Source organism: Eleginops maclovinus, chromosome 6, assembly GCF_036324505.1.
Source record: "Eleginops maclovinus isolate JMC-PN-2008 ecotype Puerto Natales chromosome 6, JC_Emac_rtc_rv5, whole genome shotgun sequence".
NCBI lineage: Eukaryota > Metazoa > Chordata > Actinopteri > Perciformes > Eleginopidae > Eleginops > Eleginops maclovinus.
In genome coordinates this window covers 18,081,343-18,103,583 of record NC_086354.1, presented here as the reverse complement: position 1 = coordinate 18,103,583, position 22,241 = coordinate 18,081,343, and the positions used below count along the sequence as shown (strand labels likewise).

Here is a 22,241-nt window from a genome sequence, read left to right as displayed (position 1 = left end):
GCTCCAGTACGACTTGGTGGAGGAAGAGGAGGAGGAGGAGGAGGAGGAGGAGGAGGAGGGAGGGGTGTGAAGGCATCCAGACTGTCCCTTCATTACCCGGCTCCCTGAGACTTGCGCTGTGATTTAATCACATGGCCACTGGCGGGAACTGCTGCTCTGATGTTACCTGGACCTGCTAATAAGTTTGCTTTTCCTTCATCAAAAGGAAAACAGCCACACCTGTGAGAAGGATGAGCTCGACTGCACATTATACATGTAAAACATATGCAGGCATGCAAATGTGAAGGCATCTAAAAAGACAAAAAACTCTCAATTATTGTCCTCCTATCACATGGTAGATATTACAGTAAATAACATATAGTTGCAGTAAAAGATTGTTTTCATGATGGAGCAATGAGCTGATAATCTGTTTGACGAAAAGTTTCTTATAAAATTATGTTGGAAAATGTAAAAAGTCTTCATTTAAATAACCATAGCTCAATGTGAAGTCTGAAAATGGCTTGTTTTGTCCAACAAACACCCACATATCACCTCATTTATTGTCAAATAAGAAAAAGAAAAGCAGCAGGTCCTCACATGTAAGAGCTGGAACTTAAAAATATTTGGCATTATTATTAACTTAATAAAAAATCATAAATAAATGCGGCCAAATATAAAGCAAATATATACTGTAAATAAAATCTAATGATATCACAGCAAGGCTGCTGACTGACTGGCCTTTTGGGAACCCATCCTCTGACCTAACCAGAACGGACAGCATGTTCTTACCACTTAACTACACACGGCCACATCACGCAACATGTAAAGTAGACATCGCATATCAAGCTGTTTAATAAAAATTAAACCCTGTCTATCGACTGGAAAAAGCACAGAGCACTATTTAGAGTGACTGATCGAGAGCCCAGAATCAAAGGGCCCTGTGGCACGAGCTGCTGGTGTGTCTGGGAATTGGCCCAACTCTTAAAGAGCCGAGCGTCCCTCATCTTGACTGGGGGGGCAAACCCCGAACAGGAAGAAGCTATTTCTGCTGGCAGCGGAGAGGATCCTCTCTGGAAGCCTGACAGGTGAGGGGCCGTGGCTGCCAACTGTAACCCCCCCCTCAGGTGGGCACAGGGGGCCGGGCGGATCCCCGTCATGGCTCCAGCATTGAGACACAGCAGATGACAGAAGCTACAGAGGGCATTTAACTCCCTGATGTCTGCAGACAAAGATCTGCTGTGAAAGTGGGAATCTCTCCAGTACAATCCATGGCACTGATAGAAGTACAGAAATATTTGAGGAGTTAATTTAGAAAAATGAAAAGTTGTTACCGAATGTGTTTAGGCATTAACTCTGAGCACTAGAAGTACATTAACTGTACTGCAGTGTAGTTTTGATTCACTAAACTTGACTAATTCCATTACTTTAAACTACTTCTCTGCTACATATTTCATGATTACTGTGATTTAGGCTGGTTTGCTAATATAAAATTAAGTGGATGTTAAGACAATCCCCGGCTGTCCTGGTCCAGAATGTTTTGGGAGATTACCTAAGATTCATGTTGTCCTTTCGGATATAAAAAGGCACATTATCGACTGATTATATCAAATCAACTGATGGATGTAAAACTCATATAAACTGGATGGGATCAGAGACATTCAAGCAAGCAGAGGGCTTTCGTTTGGTTCATTTAAATGTTTGTCTTCATTTCTTTCTCTATATATTTCAGTATCTGGCACCTACATCAACCACAATGCAAATCAGCCGCAGTTAAGTTGCATTGTTTGATCATTTTTCAAGTGTTGTACTGTTTTCTTTACCACATGATCTCATTACTTCTCCCACCTTTTGTTAACTTGACCAAAAGATCTCCTCTCATCAGCCGCTGATTCAGGTACTCACAACATTCAAACAAACAGCCAACAAAGAACATTTATTATGGATTTAACTTTCTGTCTTTAAGTTGACCCTATTTGAAATCTGTTTTTCATCATTCAGCTTTAAATAAACCTCCAAACCAATTTAACACAGCCACGCCATGTTGCTCGTTCTCGCTGAAACGGGTTAAACACAGATGGCGTGATGTCATGTCGAGATATCTCCAGCAGCATTAAAATGGGGTTTAATAGAGTGGAGGAGTAGTTGGAGGTATTCCATACATTCAGGGGTGAATATAGTGGAAATGAATGATGAGTTTTTTCAATCTTTCATTCTCAACGCAGGGCTGTTTTAATTCTGAATGATAACTTGGTGAGTTTAAGAGATGTGTGTTTACTTCCATTCATTGTAAGCTAAATTCTTACACTATAGTCTAAACATTAACAGTGGTGGCGATCTTCTCATCAGGACTGGTGAAAATAGACGTGTGAAATAGGTTTTATGATTATGGAGTAAGGTTTGTGGTTTCCCTGTTTCTTGTCTTTGCCCTAAGCTAACAGTGTCCAGGCTGTAGCTTCACTGTGAACTATCATTCAAGAAAGTTAAGGTAATTCAACAGCTTCTGCCTTGTCTCTGCAGTAAAAGATGGAAAGTGGCATTTCAAACAATACTTGTCTTTGTTATGGTGCCAGCAAAATCAATATCTACTCAATGTGGATTATCCCAATGGCAGCATGTGACACAATGGTATAAATGTAAGCTAACAGATGACTGTTTTCCACTAACATAATGTACTTGGTTTCAGCTTAATTTGCACTGAACACACAAAACTCTTCCTGTGCCACCCTGTTAAGAGTAGATAGTTTCAAACGAACAAGGCGATGGGGATTTGAGGACAGTTGAAGTAGAAAAAGATTTCATATCAACACTTAGAGTGTCGATTAGGTGAGAAAACAACTTTGCAGCCCTGTCAATTATCCTGGCTTCAGGCTCAGGTTAAAAAACCAGAGCTGCTACTAGCGTAAAAGTCAGTAGAAACAAATACATACAACACTTTTAAAAAGCTATTTTCCTTAGCTTCTTGTTTCTGAACTAAGATAGTTTTACCAACAAAAACGCCCTTGGTGTCATAGAATATAAATAATGTGTCTTTGTTAATTCCCTTATTGACATTTCTTGACATTAGTCTGTAAGTCACGGTCAGAAAAGACATCCCGAGTTTATCATACATTTCAAACAATAACAATATGAGTTCTGACTATTTTCTGTAAAATATCCGACACACTTTCATTTATCCTATCACTTTCTGGGTATGGAAGTGTCGCTTTCTACCACAACAGATTGTCACAGCCACTTTGAACGTGTGTGAACAGATTGTGCTTTGAAAAAGAAACGGGCGCCTGCAGCAACATTTCACGTCTGCATCCCATCTCTGTCTGAAAATGGGACTAACATCTTTACATTATACATCTTCAAAAACATATCCATTATTCATATCCCCATATTTTAATACTATTAGCACTTCTATGCCGCCCACCTAAATACCTGTGTTTCCTATCAAAGGAGCAGTGACAGTCAGTTACTTTGTTTGGGTGTAAGGAAACGGGTTGGGATTAAGAGAGTACTATGGGCCATCACACAAAATTAAATTAGATCTGTGGGTTGATTATTTTGCTGTATGTTGAAAAATATTGGATACAATATTGGGCACAGGAGAAACTTTGCTTCTTACCTTGTGAGCGGACTGTTGTGTTGTTTGTCTACACAACAAATGCATACACACACACACACACAAACACACAGTGCTCCCACCTGTGTGGGTGGGAGGTGTGGCCACTGCAGGCAGCTGAGTGGGGCAGCATATGGAGTTTCTAATTGGGTAGAACAGCACAGCTGGAGGACACCAGTCCAGGATCTGGCCTCTGGTAATCAGTCCCACAATCCTCAGCCCTCCTCTGCACATCCACCGCGCTGCAACCGTGCCTTCGCTGGCTGGTGGGGGGATGTGTTTCACTCCTGAAACCGAGAGGAAACTTGTCCACTTAAGAGTGTTTTACCTTTTGAATCATGTCAATGTCCTATTAAAATAGTGACACGTCATTTACATCCTGGACATTTAGCTGTTCTTCTTAATGACTTGCAATCCCCTACAAATTGACTGGTTTTTTTCCTTATAATTTAATGGCTTATTTCTGACCAAACAGTCCCACTGAAATCCCTGTACAACTAATAGATTATCACTAAACACACTATAAGTATGTAGCTCTTGTTCCTTAACATACATGTTGTGTAAAAGTCGTGTCTCCCTCATATTATTCTGTATGAAGAAAACTCTAAACATGGGAGATTTTTTTTTTTTTTACAAATGCTAGGTTTCCCTAAATACCTGACAGTACATTTCAACCAAATACTGTTTGAGCTCTTTCATGCATTGTTTGTGTTCATTTTTCTTGCATATAAAACCAACCCAGTCTGAGACATTAACTAATTAAACTAGTTTAATTTGCAACGTTATGTCACCTGATATGTTTCATACAACTTTGTCTGCCATACACTTTTTTATATACAACTGATCTGCAACAGCAAATTGATTTTACAGGAAGAATAATGCCGTTATCTATTAACACATTAATGTTACGAGCATTTTATAAGATATTAATCCTGCAACAACAGGTTTATAGTGTCTGAGCGAGCATTTTAAATTTAACAGCAGAGACAGAGGCACTCATCCGCGTAGTAGGTATAATAAAGTACTCAGAATAAATGCGTTGCACTTCTTTTAGAGACCAGTAAATTAAATCCTTATTTGGCTTTGTGAAAGTGAACACGCACATCAACATAAAGCAATGCAAACTAAAGAGGGGGAGTTGTTAAATTGTTGAGGAACTGAAAATTGACAGCAGAAGGCTCATTATGGAGTAAGTGTCAGGATTAAAAAAAGACATGCTTTGCCTTTAGGGTTCATTTTCCAGCTTTCTTCTGCCTCACTTAAGGAATGATCTATAAAAAGTGATGCAGTGAATTAGATCCTGGACAGAATCACGTTTGTATCACCACACCATCACCATTACTACACCCTCAACCACTCCACCTCGCTGTCATAAGCTACAGACAGTGATTGAGAAACGCTTGCGTCTCAGCGTGCGATCAGTGGCGCCTTCATTTGCAGCTTCGCACCACGCACCGTGCCTATAAAAGCTGATAATGTGATAATTAAAAGAGCTGACAGCAAAGAACTGTCAGCGAGATACCCTGATTTACCATCCTCTGCTATTTGATATACCTCTCAAATTACAAAGCTTCCACTCTTGAAATAGGACACTTAAAATATCAATTGAAGTAAATAACTAGTTTAGGAACAAAAAAAGTTAGGACAGTTTTTTGATAAAAAAATACATCTTCAAAACATCCGATTCGGACCTGTTAAAAAAAAGGATTTCTAGCAGACAAAAGATCACTGCCATGTCTCTCGCTTTCCCTCTCAACCACACCGTGATTTATTACCTGAAAAGACAAGAGAACTAATTAGTGGAGTAATTAATTAATATAAATTTGCATATTTGCATTTGCAATTAGTGCAGTCAACTGATTAGTCTGAGATGGGGAGTTTGACTCATCAGATGCTAGGGTGTGGGTGGGTGTGTGTGTGTGTGCTGTGTGTGTGTGTGTGTGTGTGTGTGTGTGTGTGTGTGTGTGTGTTCGACCAGAACGAACAGCAGACCAGCTGAGGCATTTTTGGGGGGAGGCAGTGATGAAAGGATTTTTTTTGTTAGTATTTTTCTTTTTTGGGTGTGTGTACAGTATCTTTGTCCACATGCACGCTCACACACTATTGCCTGTATTTTTATTAACACACATGTGTCATGCTCTGTCTCAGGTATGTAGAATCACCAGTGTGTGTATATGCTGTCGTTGTTGCTCACTATCTTTGCCTCGGTGTGGTCCCTTTATACTCTGACCTCACACTAAGGTGTCATCATTGTACTGCTGATCGATGTCCAATACAGAGAGATTGATAAGCCGCTGTAATTGATTCTCCTTGCAACAAGGTCATTCACCGGAAGACATTGTGTGTGCGCTTGTGTGTGTGTTCCACATAACTGAGGAGTGCATATACCCATATCGAGTGCCAGCTGTGCCCCTGTGTGGATTTGGCAGCGTGCCACTGGGCCTTTTCCACGGGGTGTACTTAATGTGTACGGTCCTGAGGTACCAACACTGTGCCGCCTCCCCGGTACCACACCATCCTCTGCACGGGAAGGGCCAGCAGGAATTATAAAAGTGTAACAATTAATCGATTAGGCGATCAATTACAAAACTAAAATACAGTTATTTTGATAATTGGTTAATGGTTGAAGGCGTTTTTTAAAGCATGAATGCCAAAGGTTCTCTGGTTGTGGCTTCTCCAATGTGAGGGTGTCATGATTTTCTCTTATAATCTGAATATTTTAGGTTCAAATTGTTGGTTGGATAAGAAAAACTCTCTACTCCGGGAAAATGTAACAGACATTTTTCACTATTTTAAATTTGTATCTAACAATTCTCATAAAATTAAGAATCAGTGTTTGGTGTCCTTTAAGAGCTGATTAACAGGACCCTGAACACAACATTAGAATTATTAGGCTGGAGTATATCTCTCTATAATTTCAATCTTCCATGTACCAACATGCCTTGTGTTTTCCTTGAGCTTCTTGTCAGAAATGCATTTCTAATCGGTTTTGTTTAATGTAATATCTTGCTTTTCCAACCGATGTTATACTGTATGGTAGCATTAAACAGTGTGTGTGTTGTTGCTAGTTTTTATAATTTTGGAAAAAAATACATGGCCTTTAGGGACTTGGCTTGGAAACCTAAGTGTGGTCAATTCAAGTGCCAGAATGGACCAAGTAAGGACTGTGGACGAGTACTATGAGGGGTGCCAGTTCTTATAGGCACTGACCAGGTGCCCTTGAGCAAGGCACCCCTCACACACGGATTCCCGGGCGCTGTATGTTCTAATATCTACTCTTAATACTATGCGGAGAAAACATATTAAGTGTGTAAGGGGCTGTGCACATGTGTGTTGAAAGAGGATTTCTATTTCCAACTATTCAGAAGACATTCAGTTTTGATAGCAGGGGCTTATTTACCCCAAAACTTGAGTTCTGCTCTATTAATTATGTCGTTTTAGTTTAAGCTTAATCATCACTGTTTCCAGTTGTCTTTAATTAAATGTGTTCTCTATTTATTATTTCAATTAAAAACTATCTATCTATCTATCTATCTATCTATCTATCTATCTATCTATCTATCTATCTATCTATCTATCTATCTATCTATCTATCTATCTATCTATCTATCTATCTATCTATCTATCTATCTATCTATCTATCTATCTATCTATCTATCTATCTATCTATCTATCTATCTATCTATCTATCTATCTATCTATCTATCTATCTATCTATCTATCTATCTATCTATCTATCTATCTATCTATCTATCTATCTATCTATCTATCTATCTATCTATCTATCTATCTATCTATCTATCTATCTATCTATCTATCTATCTATCTATCTATCTATCTATCTATCTATCTATCTATCTATCTATCTATCTATCTATGTATCTGTCTATCTGACCTGTTGAAAATGCCTTCAAACTCGCACAATCTCCGTTTTTTTTCAGGCAATACGACATTAATTTATCTTTCTTAGACACAGAGATGCAGATATTAGTTGTTATCCTCTCCGGTCTGTGTTTTTTGACGGTAAACGCGGCCCTCCCGGTGCCCATTACCGGAGCTGCCAGATGATCGGTACGATATGGAGATCCCGTGGGACAGTGAACACGTGGTCTCGCCTGCCACAAGACGTCAGCGGCAGATGGCATGGGTACCCGCTGTTGGCATGAGTGTCATTCCTCAAAGAGAGAGGGAAGGGGAAGAGAGAGAGCAGTGGAAGAGGGAGAGCTCAACACAACCAGCAGAGAGAAGAGAGTGCGCACAGTTCTGCTTTTTCTCATAATCTGTGGTTTGCAAGAGAAGAAGCTGCAGCGCAGATTCAGAGGAGATATTTGGGAACATGCATGGTGCAAACTGACTTGAGGTTAGTATTAATATGTGTCTTATTTATTAATGAAGATGTTTGTTTTTAAACAGAAGCAAAAAAAAACCCAATGTGGCTTTATCAAGTATTATCACTAAATATGTGACAAAAGCCTTTAAACAAGGTTCTTTTTTTACAATGAAGTTGGTTGTCTTTGAAAAGGTGACATTGGCCTTGCTTGCCAATTTGTTCCTCTTCCTCTTGGGAGGACCTATGTAATTAACTGGCAACCTTCAAACGGAGTCTGTGTTGTACTCTGTCCTCATGGTTTATGTTTTGTGGCTTTGATTTTACAGGAAATATGTTGACATTGCCATTCGAGGAACCTCATATGATGCGTGAGCCGCGGTTCGGTGCCAATTATCCCCGTGAAAGCCTGCCTGAGAGCCTGGAGAAGGAGCGACAACACGACAGGTCCAACTCTGATATGAGGGAGGCAGAGGACGACATGTCCGACAGAGAGGAGGAGGAGAGGGAGAGCGAGCAGGATGACAACGGGCTTCCTAAAAAGCGAGGCCCACGAAAAAAGAAGTCCGGTAAGGAGTTCGACAGGACCAAAGTACGGCGGCATGAAGCGAACACCCGGGAGAGGTGCCGGATGCACGGCTTGAACGACGCGTTGGAGAGCCTTCGCAAAGTTGTGCCCTGCTACTCAAAAACTCAAAAACTGTCCAAGATCGAGACCCTGAGACTGGCTAAGAACTACATCTGGGCCCTGTCAGAGACTCTGAGCGCGGGGAAGAGACCGGACCTGCTCGCCTTCGTTCAGACTTTGTGCAAAGGATTATCTCAGCCCACGACCAACTTGGTGGCCGGTTGTTTGCAGCTGAACGCGAGAAATTTCCTCACAGACCACAACGGAGAGGTCATGTTCTCTGGCAGATCGCCATACGATGCCATGTACCCGTACCCCGGCTCAGACGTGAACACGCCCCCTGGACACAGCGGCAGCAGCGTGGACGGAGGTGCCAAGCCGTTCAGACACTACAGCTACAGCGGTGCGTATGAGCCCTACTACGAAAACCCATCCCCTGAGAGCGGGAGTCCGCATTTCGACGGGCAGATGAGCCCCCCGATGAACTTTAACGGGATCTTCTCCCTTAAACACGATGATCCGCCAGACTACGGGAAAAGCAGCTATGGCATGCGCTACTGCAGTGCGCCAGGACGCACGGCTCTTGCGCACAACTCCATGTACCGAGTCTCCCCAGAGGGCCGCTTCCCCTACGATCTGCACGTCCGCAGCCAGTCCTTCCAAGCACAAGGGGAAGTTAATGGTTCTTTCCACAATTAATCAATCAGCTGGACAAAGTTCAGGTTTCAGAAGCGATGCAATTTCCCCCCGCAGATTTCAAGAGTGGACTCCAGACACGCTGATGCACTGCAAAACATGCCCATTTAAACAAGTCATTGTATGATGATGTCTTGTTTTTACTTTGAGCCATGATAAGTCCGCAAATTCGATATGATCATTTACTTCTCAAAACGTGTGTCAATAAGGCAGGAAAAAAAGACAACGGACGCTTTTGCTTTGGAAACAAGTGAAAGGATTTCCATCTAAAAGGCAGATCTCTGATTCAATCAACGAACATTAAAATATAAACGCTCACTGGCCCATTTGTTTTACATATGGAAAACCACAAATGGAGAGAAATTCGTTAAGTACACACATTGTTTTACAGTAGGAATGTATTATATGTATTTGTTAATGGCTGCACTGCAGATGTAAGCCATTATGTGGGTTATCTGAAGCTAATATCGTGACGATTAATTCGATGTTCTGCTTCTTAATAAGGTTCCCAGCAGTCAGTAAAATGATTTTCGTGGCGAAATAGAATCGGCTATATAAAACAACCGGGGAAGAATATTTACGCTTCGCCTCATCAGGGAAGTTTGCTGAAACATGATTGGAGTTCAGAGATTCAGTCTGTTAGCAATAAAGGTCAATTGAGCTATGCAAGGCAGCCAAATGCAATCTTTGCTTGAACAATGATATATGTCTATTTCCATTCACAAGGCGTTTCTCATTATGTAATATATATAAAAAATGATGACAATTAGGGCCTACACAAAATGAATTATAAAAATAGCTGTTTGGTGCACGTGTTTAGGAGACCTGATGATGATGTCATCTGAACTGGTCCTATAAATACAGGAGGTTTTTGGGGAAGAAAGTTAGAAACTAAATGCATTTGTGTTTGGAGTAAATAGTGTGGCATCTCGGTGAATGTAAATTATTATTGTATTCATTTATTTATTTAAGCTTATTTATTAAAAGTCCTTCAATTTGAATGTGGATAATATATAATTCAAACAAATATTGTAAAATTCAAAAGTTGACATGTGAATTTCCATACAGTTAAAGTTTGTTTCTGTTGCATTGTTGTATATTTCACTGCAGATGGAAGTAAAATAATTTTGTGTGAGGTGAACAAGATGTTTCCAAACTATATGGATCTGAAAAACATGCCTTAAAAAAAAAAAGAGATGCTGACATCAATATGCAACGAATTGACAGTTTTGGATAGTTTGATGTGAACTTTTTACAGAGTGATGCACTTCATGTATTCCTGCACAATGTTGGTGACTGTGCCCCCATAAATTGATTTTGTAACATTACCCGATTGAAGAATGATTATTGGATGATATTTCGAACTTTCATTTCTCTCTTTAGCACACACACTCTTGAAAACTCGTTATGGATCGAAATATTCGTGAAGTAATGTGTTAATGTTTTGTGATGTGTTTGTCTCAATAAAATGAAGAGGCTGTGAGGGGCTTTATGTGCAGCTTCTTGACTTTCTATGAAACGATCGACAGGAAGAAAATGGCAATTGAATAAATGTAATATTAATAAATCTAAAAAAAAAGCCCCGGGCATAATTGTATTTATTTTGCGGAAGTGATTCTTTTAATAACATTGTAACCGTATGGGTTTCAGGTGACAGTGCGTAAAGGCCTTGCGTGTAGGCCAATAGCAACACACGATGTGGATAAGGTATATATTTAATATATGCTGAGTTTCAAACTGTAAGAAGGCATTTATCAATTATCTTTTAAAACGAGACAAATGTAGCTTGACTTAAATTGGGATTTTAAATGAAACAGTTGACGTAAAAAACACACATCTGTGATAGCTACGCTACAAAAATATAACGCGGAGTTTTTTTAATGCTTTGTCTGAAATGGGCTTGTCGATATAATTTAATTTAATTTCAGTTGATCAGATGGCTGATTTGTGAAAAAATTGCCCACGAGGTATTGGATGTCAGCCAGAGATCACAGTCCTCTGGTAATCCCTGGAGATACGTCAGTTAAATCTGGCCCGCGTCTCTAAAATAAAAACTAAAAGTTTATTTTCCTCCAGTATGCGTAAAAATCTCTTTGACTTCGCTCTCCTGCTCTTTAGATGATCCTAAACAATCGGGTTTATATACAAACATACGCCTGGTGATACGCACCGTTTGCATGTTATAGTAAACAAAACTATACTTTGTATATAATAAGTGGAAGAAAGAACACGCAAAATGGTTTCACTTAACAAATATTGTTTCCTGCCAAATGTGTCATTATTAAAACCGGGTGAAACAGCTAAATTCATTTATGTGACTCTCACTCCAATCATGGAAAGCGTTCAGAGAAACTTCAGCGACCCACACGAAAGATGCGGATCATTCAACCATTTGGATAAGGCACCGACATATATCCAAGTCTTAATGTATTCCTAATTCAAAAACTACATCTAAAATAACACAGGAACAAAATGCATTTTAATATAAAGCAATATTTAAAAGCTTAAGACGCCACTGAAATTAAAGTTAACGTCAAGAAACTAACCTCAGATAACATCTGAACAGCTTTCAGCACCTTTCTGTAATGAACCCTGGCTGTCTTTTTGACATTTGATAATGAGTTAAATGTGACTTTAAGGGGAAGACAGCTATGTGAGAAATAGTGTGTGAACTACATGAAAAGCAGTTTGAGAAAGAACCTACAGACCTGTATGTGACATGACACAAGAAAAAGAAAAAGGATAAGAAGAGAAACAGGAAGAGGAAGAAATTTACCTATTTCAGCATTTATTAAATTACGTGGAAGTTGAACTAATGAGAATCATGGACAAGGGTTTGCAAATAATCGTAAAACTCTTGCTCTCTTTAATCTCTATAGAGAAATTGATAGTGCTCTAGCGTTAAATCACATCATCATATCTGTTTTAAAGATGCACACGACATTAAGATCAAATCCGTACCAACATTTGAGCTAATTTAATTGTTGAGAGCTAAAAGAGCAAACATTTTAATTAAAAAACTATGGAAACCCAAAGTAAGCCTAATGGAACTACTCATATAATGAATCAGTTTTACTGATACTGATTTCACAAACCAGAAAACTGGGTATTTAACTTCAAATAATGTAAAACGGTGTTAAAGCTTGCATTCTGTTGATTTAGATATCAGTGCTGTTTTTTTGTGAATTGATTTTCCAGCAACTCAACTTGTAAAAAAAAAAAGAAACATTAAGGTTTTTGATTTTTTATTGAGAAAAGGTTTTGTTTTCTCATCTTCATTCCCTCACTCATCCCTCTCTCCCCTATATCATCATTAAACTGGAAGTCCGGGTTACAGGAGGTCCCTCTGGGGCCCTAAAATCAGCTGTTTAGCCCCCTCCATCCGTCACTACCAGGCCTTATTTATCCCATTCAGTAAAATTCTCACCATGTCAGTCTTACTGCTGTTCCTACCAGGCGTTGTGTGTGTGTGAATATACGTATGCACGGGAGGATTTAAATCCCTCCTGGGGCCTCACAGAGAGGCTGACGAGGGTGAGGAGGAGTTGAGGGAGAAAGGGGAGGGGGAGTTTCACGCCCACAGGGTCCACAGGGCGGCGTGCAGCAGTTTAGCAAGGGGTCAAACGTCTACACGTACCCCTACATTCATGCAGCTCATTAAAGCTGCGTTGAGAGAGAGCGAGGCAGGGAGGGGGAGAAATAAGTATAAGGAAAGAGAGAGGGGGAGCATATGGCCCGGCTCTGTGTGGGAGGTGAAGGACAGGAATGGAGGATATATATCGTACAGAGGTGAATCTGCAATCTGAGATGTAATGTCATAATTAGTGCAAAACAAACAATGTGTTTCTATAGGGAGAAGTTACAGAAGGACTACAGTCACCTCAGAAGTTGAGAAAAGTTTTATGAAATCACCTATAACCCCGAACACAAATGAATCTGTATATGTATTTTATATTTGAAATATATCATGGTAATTTATTGTAATTAGGAGCTTTTTTTTACAGCAATGTCTGAAAATCGGAGCACCAGTCAAGAAAAAATGAAAATAATGGTTCCCGCCACGTCGGCAAGCATCCTCAAATTTTGTGCCATTCCCAAGCCCCAGATGGTGTGGGATGGGAAACGTTCCCCCATTAAATTCCTAATAATCATTTCTCCCGCGGAATCGGGGGTGGTGGCAGAGGGGATGGAGGAGGGTGTGGTGCGAGTGTGTGTGTGTGTGTGTGTGTGTGTGTGTGTGTGTGTGTGTGTGTGTGTGTGTGTGTGTGTGTGTGTGTGTGTGTGTGTGTGTGTGGCTGGGAAGTGAGGATTGGGTTTGTGGGTGAGGGGAGTAGAGGGATTTGGTGTTTTAATTAGACAGATTTAAGGAGCTGAACCCCCCCTCAAACTGTGTGTGTGTGTGTGTGTGTGTTGGAAAAGAGACTCACTAGGATTCATTTATGCCTATATTTCTGTGTGTGTGGGTGCATGTGTGAAAGAATTACACATGAGTATAGACACGTGTGTGTGCGAGTGTGTGTTGCAGGTCACGGCAGGGCTGATGCTGCAGCAGAGGAGGCCTGACACTCCGGTACTACGGGCCAGGATCTCATTAACGTGTCAGATTGGTGGATCAGTCTCTCTGGCAGACGGCCCGGCCTCTCACAGGAAGTACTTTCTCTCTATCTGTGAACTTGGCACTGAGAGGTTAGAGAGGGAGGGAGGAAGAGGGGAATATATTGGCCTGAAGGAGAGAGGAGAGGCAGAGGCATTAATTATAATATTTGGTCAGATTGGATAAATATTGGGTGAAGGATTGTGGTTTAAGAGCTGCTTTTATCCATCCGGGAAATTAATGAGTGATGAATAGGAGCGTTGGTTTCCGAGGAGTGAGAGAGTCAGACTCCACTTGCACTATTTTGGAGGTGGAGATATGCTAAGTATGTGACAGGAGCATCTGTCACTACATCACCTTTGTGCTTTGTGCTCTTTGTCTAGGGGTACTCCGACTGGTGTGTGCACGCATGTGTGTAAGAAAGTGTGTGTGGCTACATTATGAGAGAGTATCGGGTGGGCTTTAGAGCAGGTGGGAGGCAGACAGGGGTGTGATCCTCTGACACCCCAGCAACACCCTATTTCAGGGCACACTGAGAGACACGGTGCTGTTGGGTGGAGAGGAATCGATTCCCTCGACTGTGAACAGGAGCGTGTGGTAGTCATGACTGCACTGTGGTGTGTGAGAAATGTCAGGGACAAATATGGACTCTTTTTCCTTCTAAATGTATTAATTTCACAAGGTTAAATAGCACATTGAACACCAACATGTTGTTATATCTAGAAGAATATGGGAACTAAAAATCCATCCAAGCAGCTTTCACAGCTTAGTGAACAATAACGGCATTAATGTCACTGATAAAGTGATGCTAGAAAGATACATGGATAGACAGTTCACTCAACTGCAGGTTACAACGGGAATTTGCATTACACTCACCCTTCTGTTGTTATGAACACATTGGGCTGCACTGTGCAAGTCCAAGTGAGGCCAGGTGGAGGACTACCACTTAACAACCCATCAACATATTGGAAGTTAAAAAGTTAGGAAAAATTACACTTAGATAAAATGGATGGATGGATGGGTGGGTGGGTGGGTGGGTGGGTGGGTGGGTGGGTGGATGGATGGATGGATAGATAGATAGATAGATAGATAGATAGATAGATAGATAGATAGATAGATAGATAGATAGATAGATAGATAGATAGATAGATAGATAGATAGATAGATAGATAGATAGATAGATGGCCAACTTCCACTCCTGTTAAAAAATATATGAAGTCTAGAAGTTTAAAGAATACAACAATGTTCTGTTTGGGGTCTTAAACCTATAGCCCCTGTTTAAGATCTCAAATCTCATTCTTTTCAGATTGCTACCTTGTTTTTGTATAGGCTAAAGATGATTTTAGAATGAGAAAACGAAGCTTTCGTATTAGAGATAATAACAACCCTTAACATAACTACCGTCACTCTGCAGGATAACTTCTTTCTTTTTTGTCTATATTTTATATCAACGTCAGGCATAAACAAAAGAAGTTCGTGAGATCTGTGATTGACTGTCTGTCTGAATACGGATTTTCTTGCGTCTACCGGACCCATCAGCATAATATATATATATATATATATATATATATATATATATATATATATATATTGCTTATTATGAGTATATCCTTAATGACAACCTGTATTTATGCGGGATTTTTAGACACCGTTTAAATGACTGTTTATATTAATAACGTCTTAACCGCTGACTGCTCCCTCCTCTGGCCGATAGGGTCCGCAAGTTAACCACGACTGCTTCATCACAGCAAAAGCGTTTCCCATAGTCGGCTAGGCTAAAAACAATACTTACCTGGTCTTTTGTGGGCCAACTTTGCTCTTTATCGTCGTTTAAAAACTGACGTTCATAGATGATATGGTCTCATTTTGATCCGTGGTAACATCTGATGAATCCGATTCTTGGTAAGTTATGATACACTGAAGTTAGGCATGATGCGAGTTGAATAAATACTTGTTTGTTGTACCTTTTCAGCCTTTATCAATGTAGGGAAGCCGAGATAGGACAATTGAGTGACACTTAACGTTTCCTTGTTTGGGAGGGGAGGGGACTCACCTGGTAGGGTTCAGCACTGCACTGTGTTCACTTTATAAGTTTTGTTTTCACTTTGTCATAATTTATACATTAATACCAGAAGTGGGAAGTAACTAAACATTTACTCAAGTTTTTTACTGAAGTACAATTTTGATATACTTGTACTTTACTTGAGTATTTTCATGTTGTGCTACAATTCAGAGGTAAATTGTTTACTTTACTCCACTACATTTATTAAATACTGTTAGTTACATTTCGATTAACTCTTAAATAAGACTTTAGTTAGACCTGGAGTAAATTCACAAGCTAATTTAAGTTATTAAAATTAGCTTGATAAACACATCAATAATTATCATCAAAACATGTAATATGTATTATTCTAAAATGGACCAATCTACATAAGGAGTACTTTTACTTTTGGTACTTTAAGTATATTTTGATACTAATCCTTTTGTAGTTTTACTTGAGGACACAAGTCAAATACACAACTTTCACTTGTAACAGATTATTCCTTCACTCTGGTACTTCTACTTTTATTCAAGTACAAGATCTGAGTACTTGAACTGGTGACCTTCCGATTCCCAAGCCAATTCCCTAGGGACTTCGCCACGATAGATAGATAGATAGATAGATAGATAGATAGATAGATAGATAGATAGATAGATAGATAGATAGATAGATAGATAGATAGATAGATAGATAGATAGATAGATAGATAGATAGATAGATAGATAGATAGATAGATAGATAGATAGATAGATAGATAGACATGAGTACTCTAGAAAGCTCTACTGACACTAATGTTTTACCACCATCTCCCACATTTGGAAATGAGAAATCACCTACATTAAACATGTTAGAACAAGTACGAACTTTTCTTGGCTCATCTAGACTAATTATTTAATACTTTGTGAGGAGTCATTAGGTTCACAATTAACTATCTATTAGTATGGAGAAAGAATCCATTCATAATATCTATACTAAAAAGACTGGCTGCTCTTTCTTAACTCATAACGTATTGTTTCATAATCACTTCCCCTTATGATTGATAAGAATCTTGATAGACCATCAAATATCACCCAATTCAGATGAGGTAATCACTCTACTGCTATTTTGAACTCAATGCAATGAATGCAAAGTTTAATAAACAATCTCCTCCTGAGGTAGATCTCTTCTTCCCTGCAGGGTTTAGTACACAAGCATCAGCTGGCAAAAAGCATCACCAAACAACAATGTGCATCAGCAGAATCCAATTAAATGTTGTTGTTTTTATCGAAGATAGTACTTCTATGCAGTGTAAGACATGCAGAGGCACATTTGGAGATTTTGTAGAGGTTAAGACTGTAACAAATGTTCCCACCCAGCAGGAGAATCATCTCATCGATGTACAATCTCTGTAGTAGAAAATCTTGGTGTTTCTTTTTAATATTCAAGCCCATTCTGCGCCATCACCAATCTGTCCCATACTGCCTTTCAAGCATTTCCTATGGGACTCATGCTGTGTTCGCAAGGCCTCTCTCCCCCTCACACACACACACACACACACACACACACACACACACACACACACACACACACACACACACACACACACACACACACACACACACACACACACACACACACACACACACACATGTATTACACCACACATGCACATACTGTGGTGACTGCAGAGGAAAGTGAGCTGTCTGCGGAGGGTTGGATTCTTGGTGCCGGTCCAAAAATGTGTCACTCGGGACACGCATGGCCTGCTGGAGGCAGGAATTCTGTCGCTAATGGGCCCCGCAGCCGTCGGCACCACCTGGGGATATGGGAGACGGGATGGATGGATGGGGGAGGATTGAGAAGGGTGGGAGGAAGAGAGGAGGGAGTGCATGCAGCACAATGCGTTCATAACAACAGAAGGATGAGTGTTATAAGAAAACTGAGTGAACTATCTATCTATCTATCTATCTATCTGTCTGTCTGTCAGTCTGTCTGTCTGTCTGTCTGTCTGTCTGTCTGTCTGTCTGTCTGTCTGTCTGTCTGTCTGTCTGTCTGTCTGTCTGTCTGTCTGTCTGTCTGTCTGTCTGTCTGTCTGTCTGTCTGTCTGTCTGTCTGTCTGTCTCTATCTATCTATCTATCTATCTATCTATCTATCTATCTATCTATCTATCTATCTATCTATCTATCTATCTATCTATCTATCTATCTATCTATCTATCTATCCATCCATCCATCCGTCCATCCATCCATCCATCCATCCATCCATCCATCCATCCATCCATCCATCTATCTATCTGTTCTATCTTGTGGCCATTTATCCATGAAATGTTACACTTTATTGTTCACTAAGCTGTAAAAGCAGTTTGAATGTATATTCAAAATAAATCTGCAGCAATAAAAAGAGAGATCCCATATTCTATAAGATATAAACCAAGTTGTTTGCATTCAGTATGTTCTTTGAACTTGTGGAATTAATGTATTTAGAAAGAAAAGTCAACATTTTCCCCCTGCCATGAAAGACAGCTTATAAAAAATGTGAAGGCATAAACAGGCAGGGCAGGTGTTGACGATGCAAATGAAACGGATGACAGATGGTGAGCTTCGCGATTGCTCACTGTGCAGATAATGGATGGAGGTAATCAAATTCCTCTGAGGCTTTGGGACTTTCTTCAGAACTTTCTCATCAATTGCACCATCAAACAGTACCATCGTCAAATACACCCCCCCCCCCTCTACATCAAAAGCAGGAATGCATAGAAGTTACAACATTTTATTTCCTGTTAGACTTTGCCAAGTTCTGCGGCTAATGTTGCAAATACACTTTTCTGTTAGTGTTTGTGGAACTGACAGACAGCAGATCTACCTCGAAGGCACGATCCTCATCCCGTCCTGGCAAATCCAGGTGTCGTTTTATCTTCGTATAACACAGTAAAACAGGGCTGGCTATGTTTGTGTGTGTAGCTCAGCAGGGGATCAGACGGCAAGTTTTAAAATGTACTGCAGCTATTAAAAAAAGGCAACAATCACATCAGCAGGCTAACATAGCAAGTCTGCAGGGGAGTCTGCTGCTGCCATCCGTGCAAAACCTGCTTTCATGTTCTGTCATGGAAGCTTTCATAGATTTATTCACCCGAGCTGTGAGAGTTGTTGTTACTTCAAAAAGGAGGATCATGAAAACGAGCATCTGATGTTTATCTTTCGTATTTCTCACTTGAGGGAAACGGTCTGTAGTTCTGTAAATTTCTCCATCGGTGTACTGACAGCCATTTGATTTTCATAGAGCCCAGTTTGAAGGTCAGTTTAATGGTCCGTTTGTGTTTTGTATTCGTCTTGCTTCAGTGGAAGCTTCAAAACAAAGAGGGTCAAGCGACGCAATAAATGAGATTTTTTTTATGAGTAAAACATGTAATTAAAAATGACAATAAGTCTTCTATGAGTGTGGGAATTATTTTATCACACAAGTTTTCTACCCAAGAATTTATGAAAGCATTTCTGGAGGAATTAATCTGAGGACTTGGCTTTGCTTTTATCAGTATGGAAACAAACACTGTCAGACAAGACTTGAAAATGCCAATTCTGTATCGGAAAAGCATCTTACTGTCATAACACTCAAGAGCGGCATATTACTGCAACAATCCTCTTTCACACTTCCAGCTATGATAACAGCTTCAAGTGTCAACATATGTCTGCATAAAAAGCGTAGGAGAAAGTATCAGAGAGGCAAAGGGAAGAAAGTATGCTGAATATCACAAGTTTTTATGTGTCAGGTGATGCTGTTTTTTTAATGCCTGTTTTTCTTCTTCAATAAATGTGATAATTGCTCCTGCAATATATCAGGACAGCACACCATATTGGTAATGTTAAAGGTGCCAAAAGCATTTGCTTTGCATTTCTTTTTATGTTCGTATGTTAATGTTAGTAATGCAGCAGATTTCTGACAGGCTGGTAGGTAACCTGCTGGGAAGTGTCTCTTTCTAACACTGTTCAGTGGTACCTAAATTTGAGGAAAACTCCATGACGAGAATGAGAAACATATTGTTAGGGTATTATCCAGCACAAGCTTCCGTAAAATAACTTTTCCTGTTGTTCCCTGCCCAACCTGATCAAGAGCACACACAGCCAAGTGAGTGTAATTAACTTTTTTCAAACTCATTTGGTTAATCTCTTCCTCAGTTACCTTAGCTCTTGTGAAATTCCCAATTAACTATATCCCGGCAAAATCACAAAACAACGCCATGTGAAATTTCTTAATGAATTCCTTTGTCTCTGACTGGCACAGATGAGGCATGAGAAAGGCACATGTACGGCGAGCGTATTAGTTAGGCGAGCCCATGTGATGGTGCCCGTTCACGGCTGACGGAGCCTTGGTATCCTCGGGCATGGCTGCCAAGCTGCCAGTCTGTGCCGTCACACCTTGCTGCCTTTAAAGATTGCCCTGCAGAGACGGGGAGGGGGTACGAAGGGCCTCACGTTTTTAACAACGCGCAGTCTGGCAACCCAGGAGGGTTTACGACTCAGGATCGGTGCCAAGAACTGCCCACCAGAGAGAAGGGGGTGAGGGGAGGGGGGGGATGAGGATGCAAGGAGATATGGGTGTGGAGCACACAGTTATATTCACGCAAGGTATGTGTGCATGAATATGTGCATATATGAATGCTTGCTCTTCATCAATGTGTGTGTGTGTGTGTGTGTGTGTGTGTGTGTGTGTGTGTGTGTGTGTGTGTGTGTGTGTGTGTGTGTGTGTGTGTGTGTGTGTGTGTGTGTGTGTGTGTGTGTGTGTGTGTGGCACCTGAGACCAATATTGGGGTGTATATCCAACTATACAGTATCTCAAATCAATTCATCAACCTTTCTCTGCAACATATTAAGGGAAAGAGAAAAGTGTGTGCACATACAATGTAACCCTTGCATCTCACACACACACACACACACACACACACACACACACACACACACACACACACACACACACACACACACACACACACACACACACACACACACACACACAAACACACACTGCCTTTTCTCGGTAATCCACACAAATGGCAGTGGATGGCAGAATGTAAATGAGCTGGTTATTACACAGCAACGTTCATCAAGCTGAGCTGGAAAGACTTCAATGGCCCTGATGAATATGCATGCAAATTTGTTAATTAAGTTAATTATTCTGCTGAAAATTCATTTGTCTTCCCAAGGACATTTCTGCGATGATTTTAACATGTTTCCACCATTAGTCATGCACGGTGCTATTGAAAATCACTTCTGTTCACCTTTTGGAAAGTTGCGGCCAAAAAGCGGGATAGAACACCTACAAATGAGGAGGAGGAGGGACAAAGCAGGTAGAGGACAACATATCAGGGGCGTGGAGTGTGGTCGGAGGTAGACGGCAGCTGGTGCAGCCTGAGGATAAGGAAGAGGAAGCCAAAAAGCAAGGTCTGTAGGATATTAGCTCAGTGGGTAGAGCATAAAGAGTCAGTGCCAGGTCTGGAGGTCCAGTTCTCAAAATGTTTCCTTTCAAAGCACTGCAAAACCTCTTGAGACCAAAACATGTTCAGTTATATGATGTTTAATGATGTCAGGTTGTAAATGGTAGACAGAAAATATGAGGACGGCAATACTGTTGGACATTATGTCTATGAGCTAAATGAAAAAATACATACAACATCTTGGTTCAATAGTTTTCTGTTCATTGTTGATCTGATTGTTGTCTTCACTTACTCACTTCACATCTTGGTTATTCAGCTGTTTTACTATATTAATAGCCTTACTGTAAGTTTTCACCTCATCATTTTAAAATATATTACAATACATGTTATGTTATATCATGTTATGGAACGTTATGTTATGCTTTGCTATGCTATAATATGCTAGGCTACTGTATGCTATGCTCTGTTATGTTATGCTATGCTATGCTAAGTTATTGTTGTTATGTTAAGTTGTTACGTTACGTTATGTTGTGCTATGCTATTTTATGTCACATTGTGTTATGCTATGATATCTGAAGTGATGTGATGTTATCTTTTGACATGTTAGGTTAAGTTGTGTTGTGTCATTTTATGCTATCTTATGTTATGTCATGTCCTGTTGTGCTATCTATTACATGACTAAACTTAATCAAGATACAATGTTTTCAGGCTTCATCCTGTTAATTTTCATCTAACTAATAGCTTCTTCAAACAAATTAAGAGGATTGATTTGCAATCTTAATCTTAACACTAATTTGAAATAATGGCAATGAGAATCTAACCATTAGAGATCATGTGATAGCATTTATATGATGTTGGACTCTGCCAGTGAGGTTATTTATTTAGTGTGTGTGTGTCTGTTTGTCAGCAAGATAAAGGAAAAAACTAAAGTGCATTTCTTTAAATTTTTAGAATTGTGTAA

General features: G+C 40.1%; 1 protein-coding gene across 1 annotated transcript; it reads left to right on the top strand.

Annotated features, from left to right (window-relative positions):
• Positions 1 to 7,773: 7,773 nt before the first annotated feature.
• Positions 7,774 to 10,719, top strand: neurod6b (neuronal differentiation 6b). The gene is made up of 2 exons (XM_063886371.1): positions 7,774 to 7,946; positions 8,243 to 10,719. Exon 2 carries the CDS (start codon positions 8,248 to 8,250, stop codon positions 9,238 to 9,240), a length of 993 nt encoding a protein of 330 aa, XP_063742441.1. The 5' UTR covers positions 7,774 to 7,946; positions 8,243 to 8,247; the 3' UTR covers positions 9,241 to 10,719.
• Positions 10,720 to 22,241: the final 11,522 nt, after the last annotated feature.

Coding starts and splice junctions, on each gene's coding strand:
- neurod6b (XM_063886371.1), top strand. CDS start 8,248: ATGTTGACATTGCCATTCGAGGAACCTCATATGATGCGTGAGCCGCGG.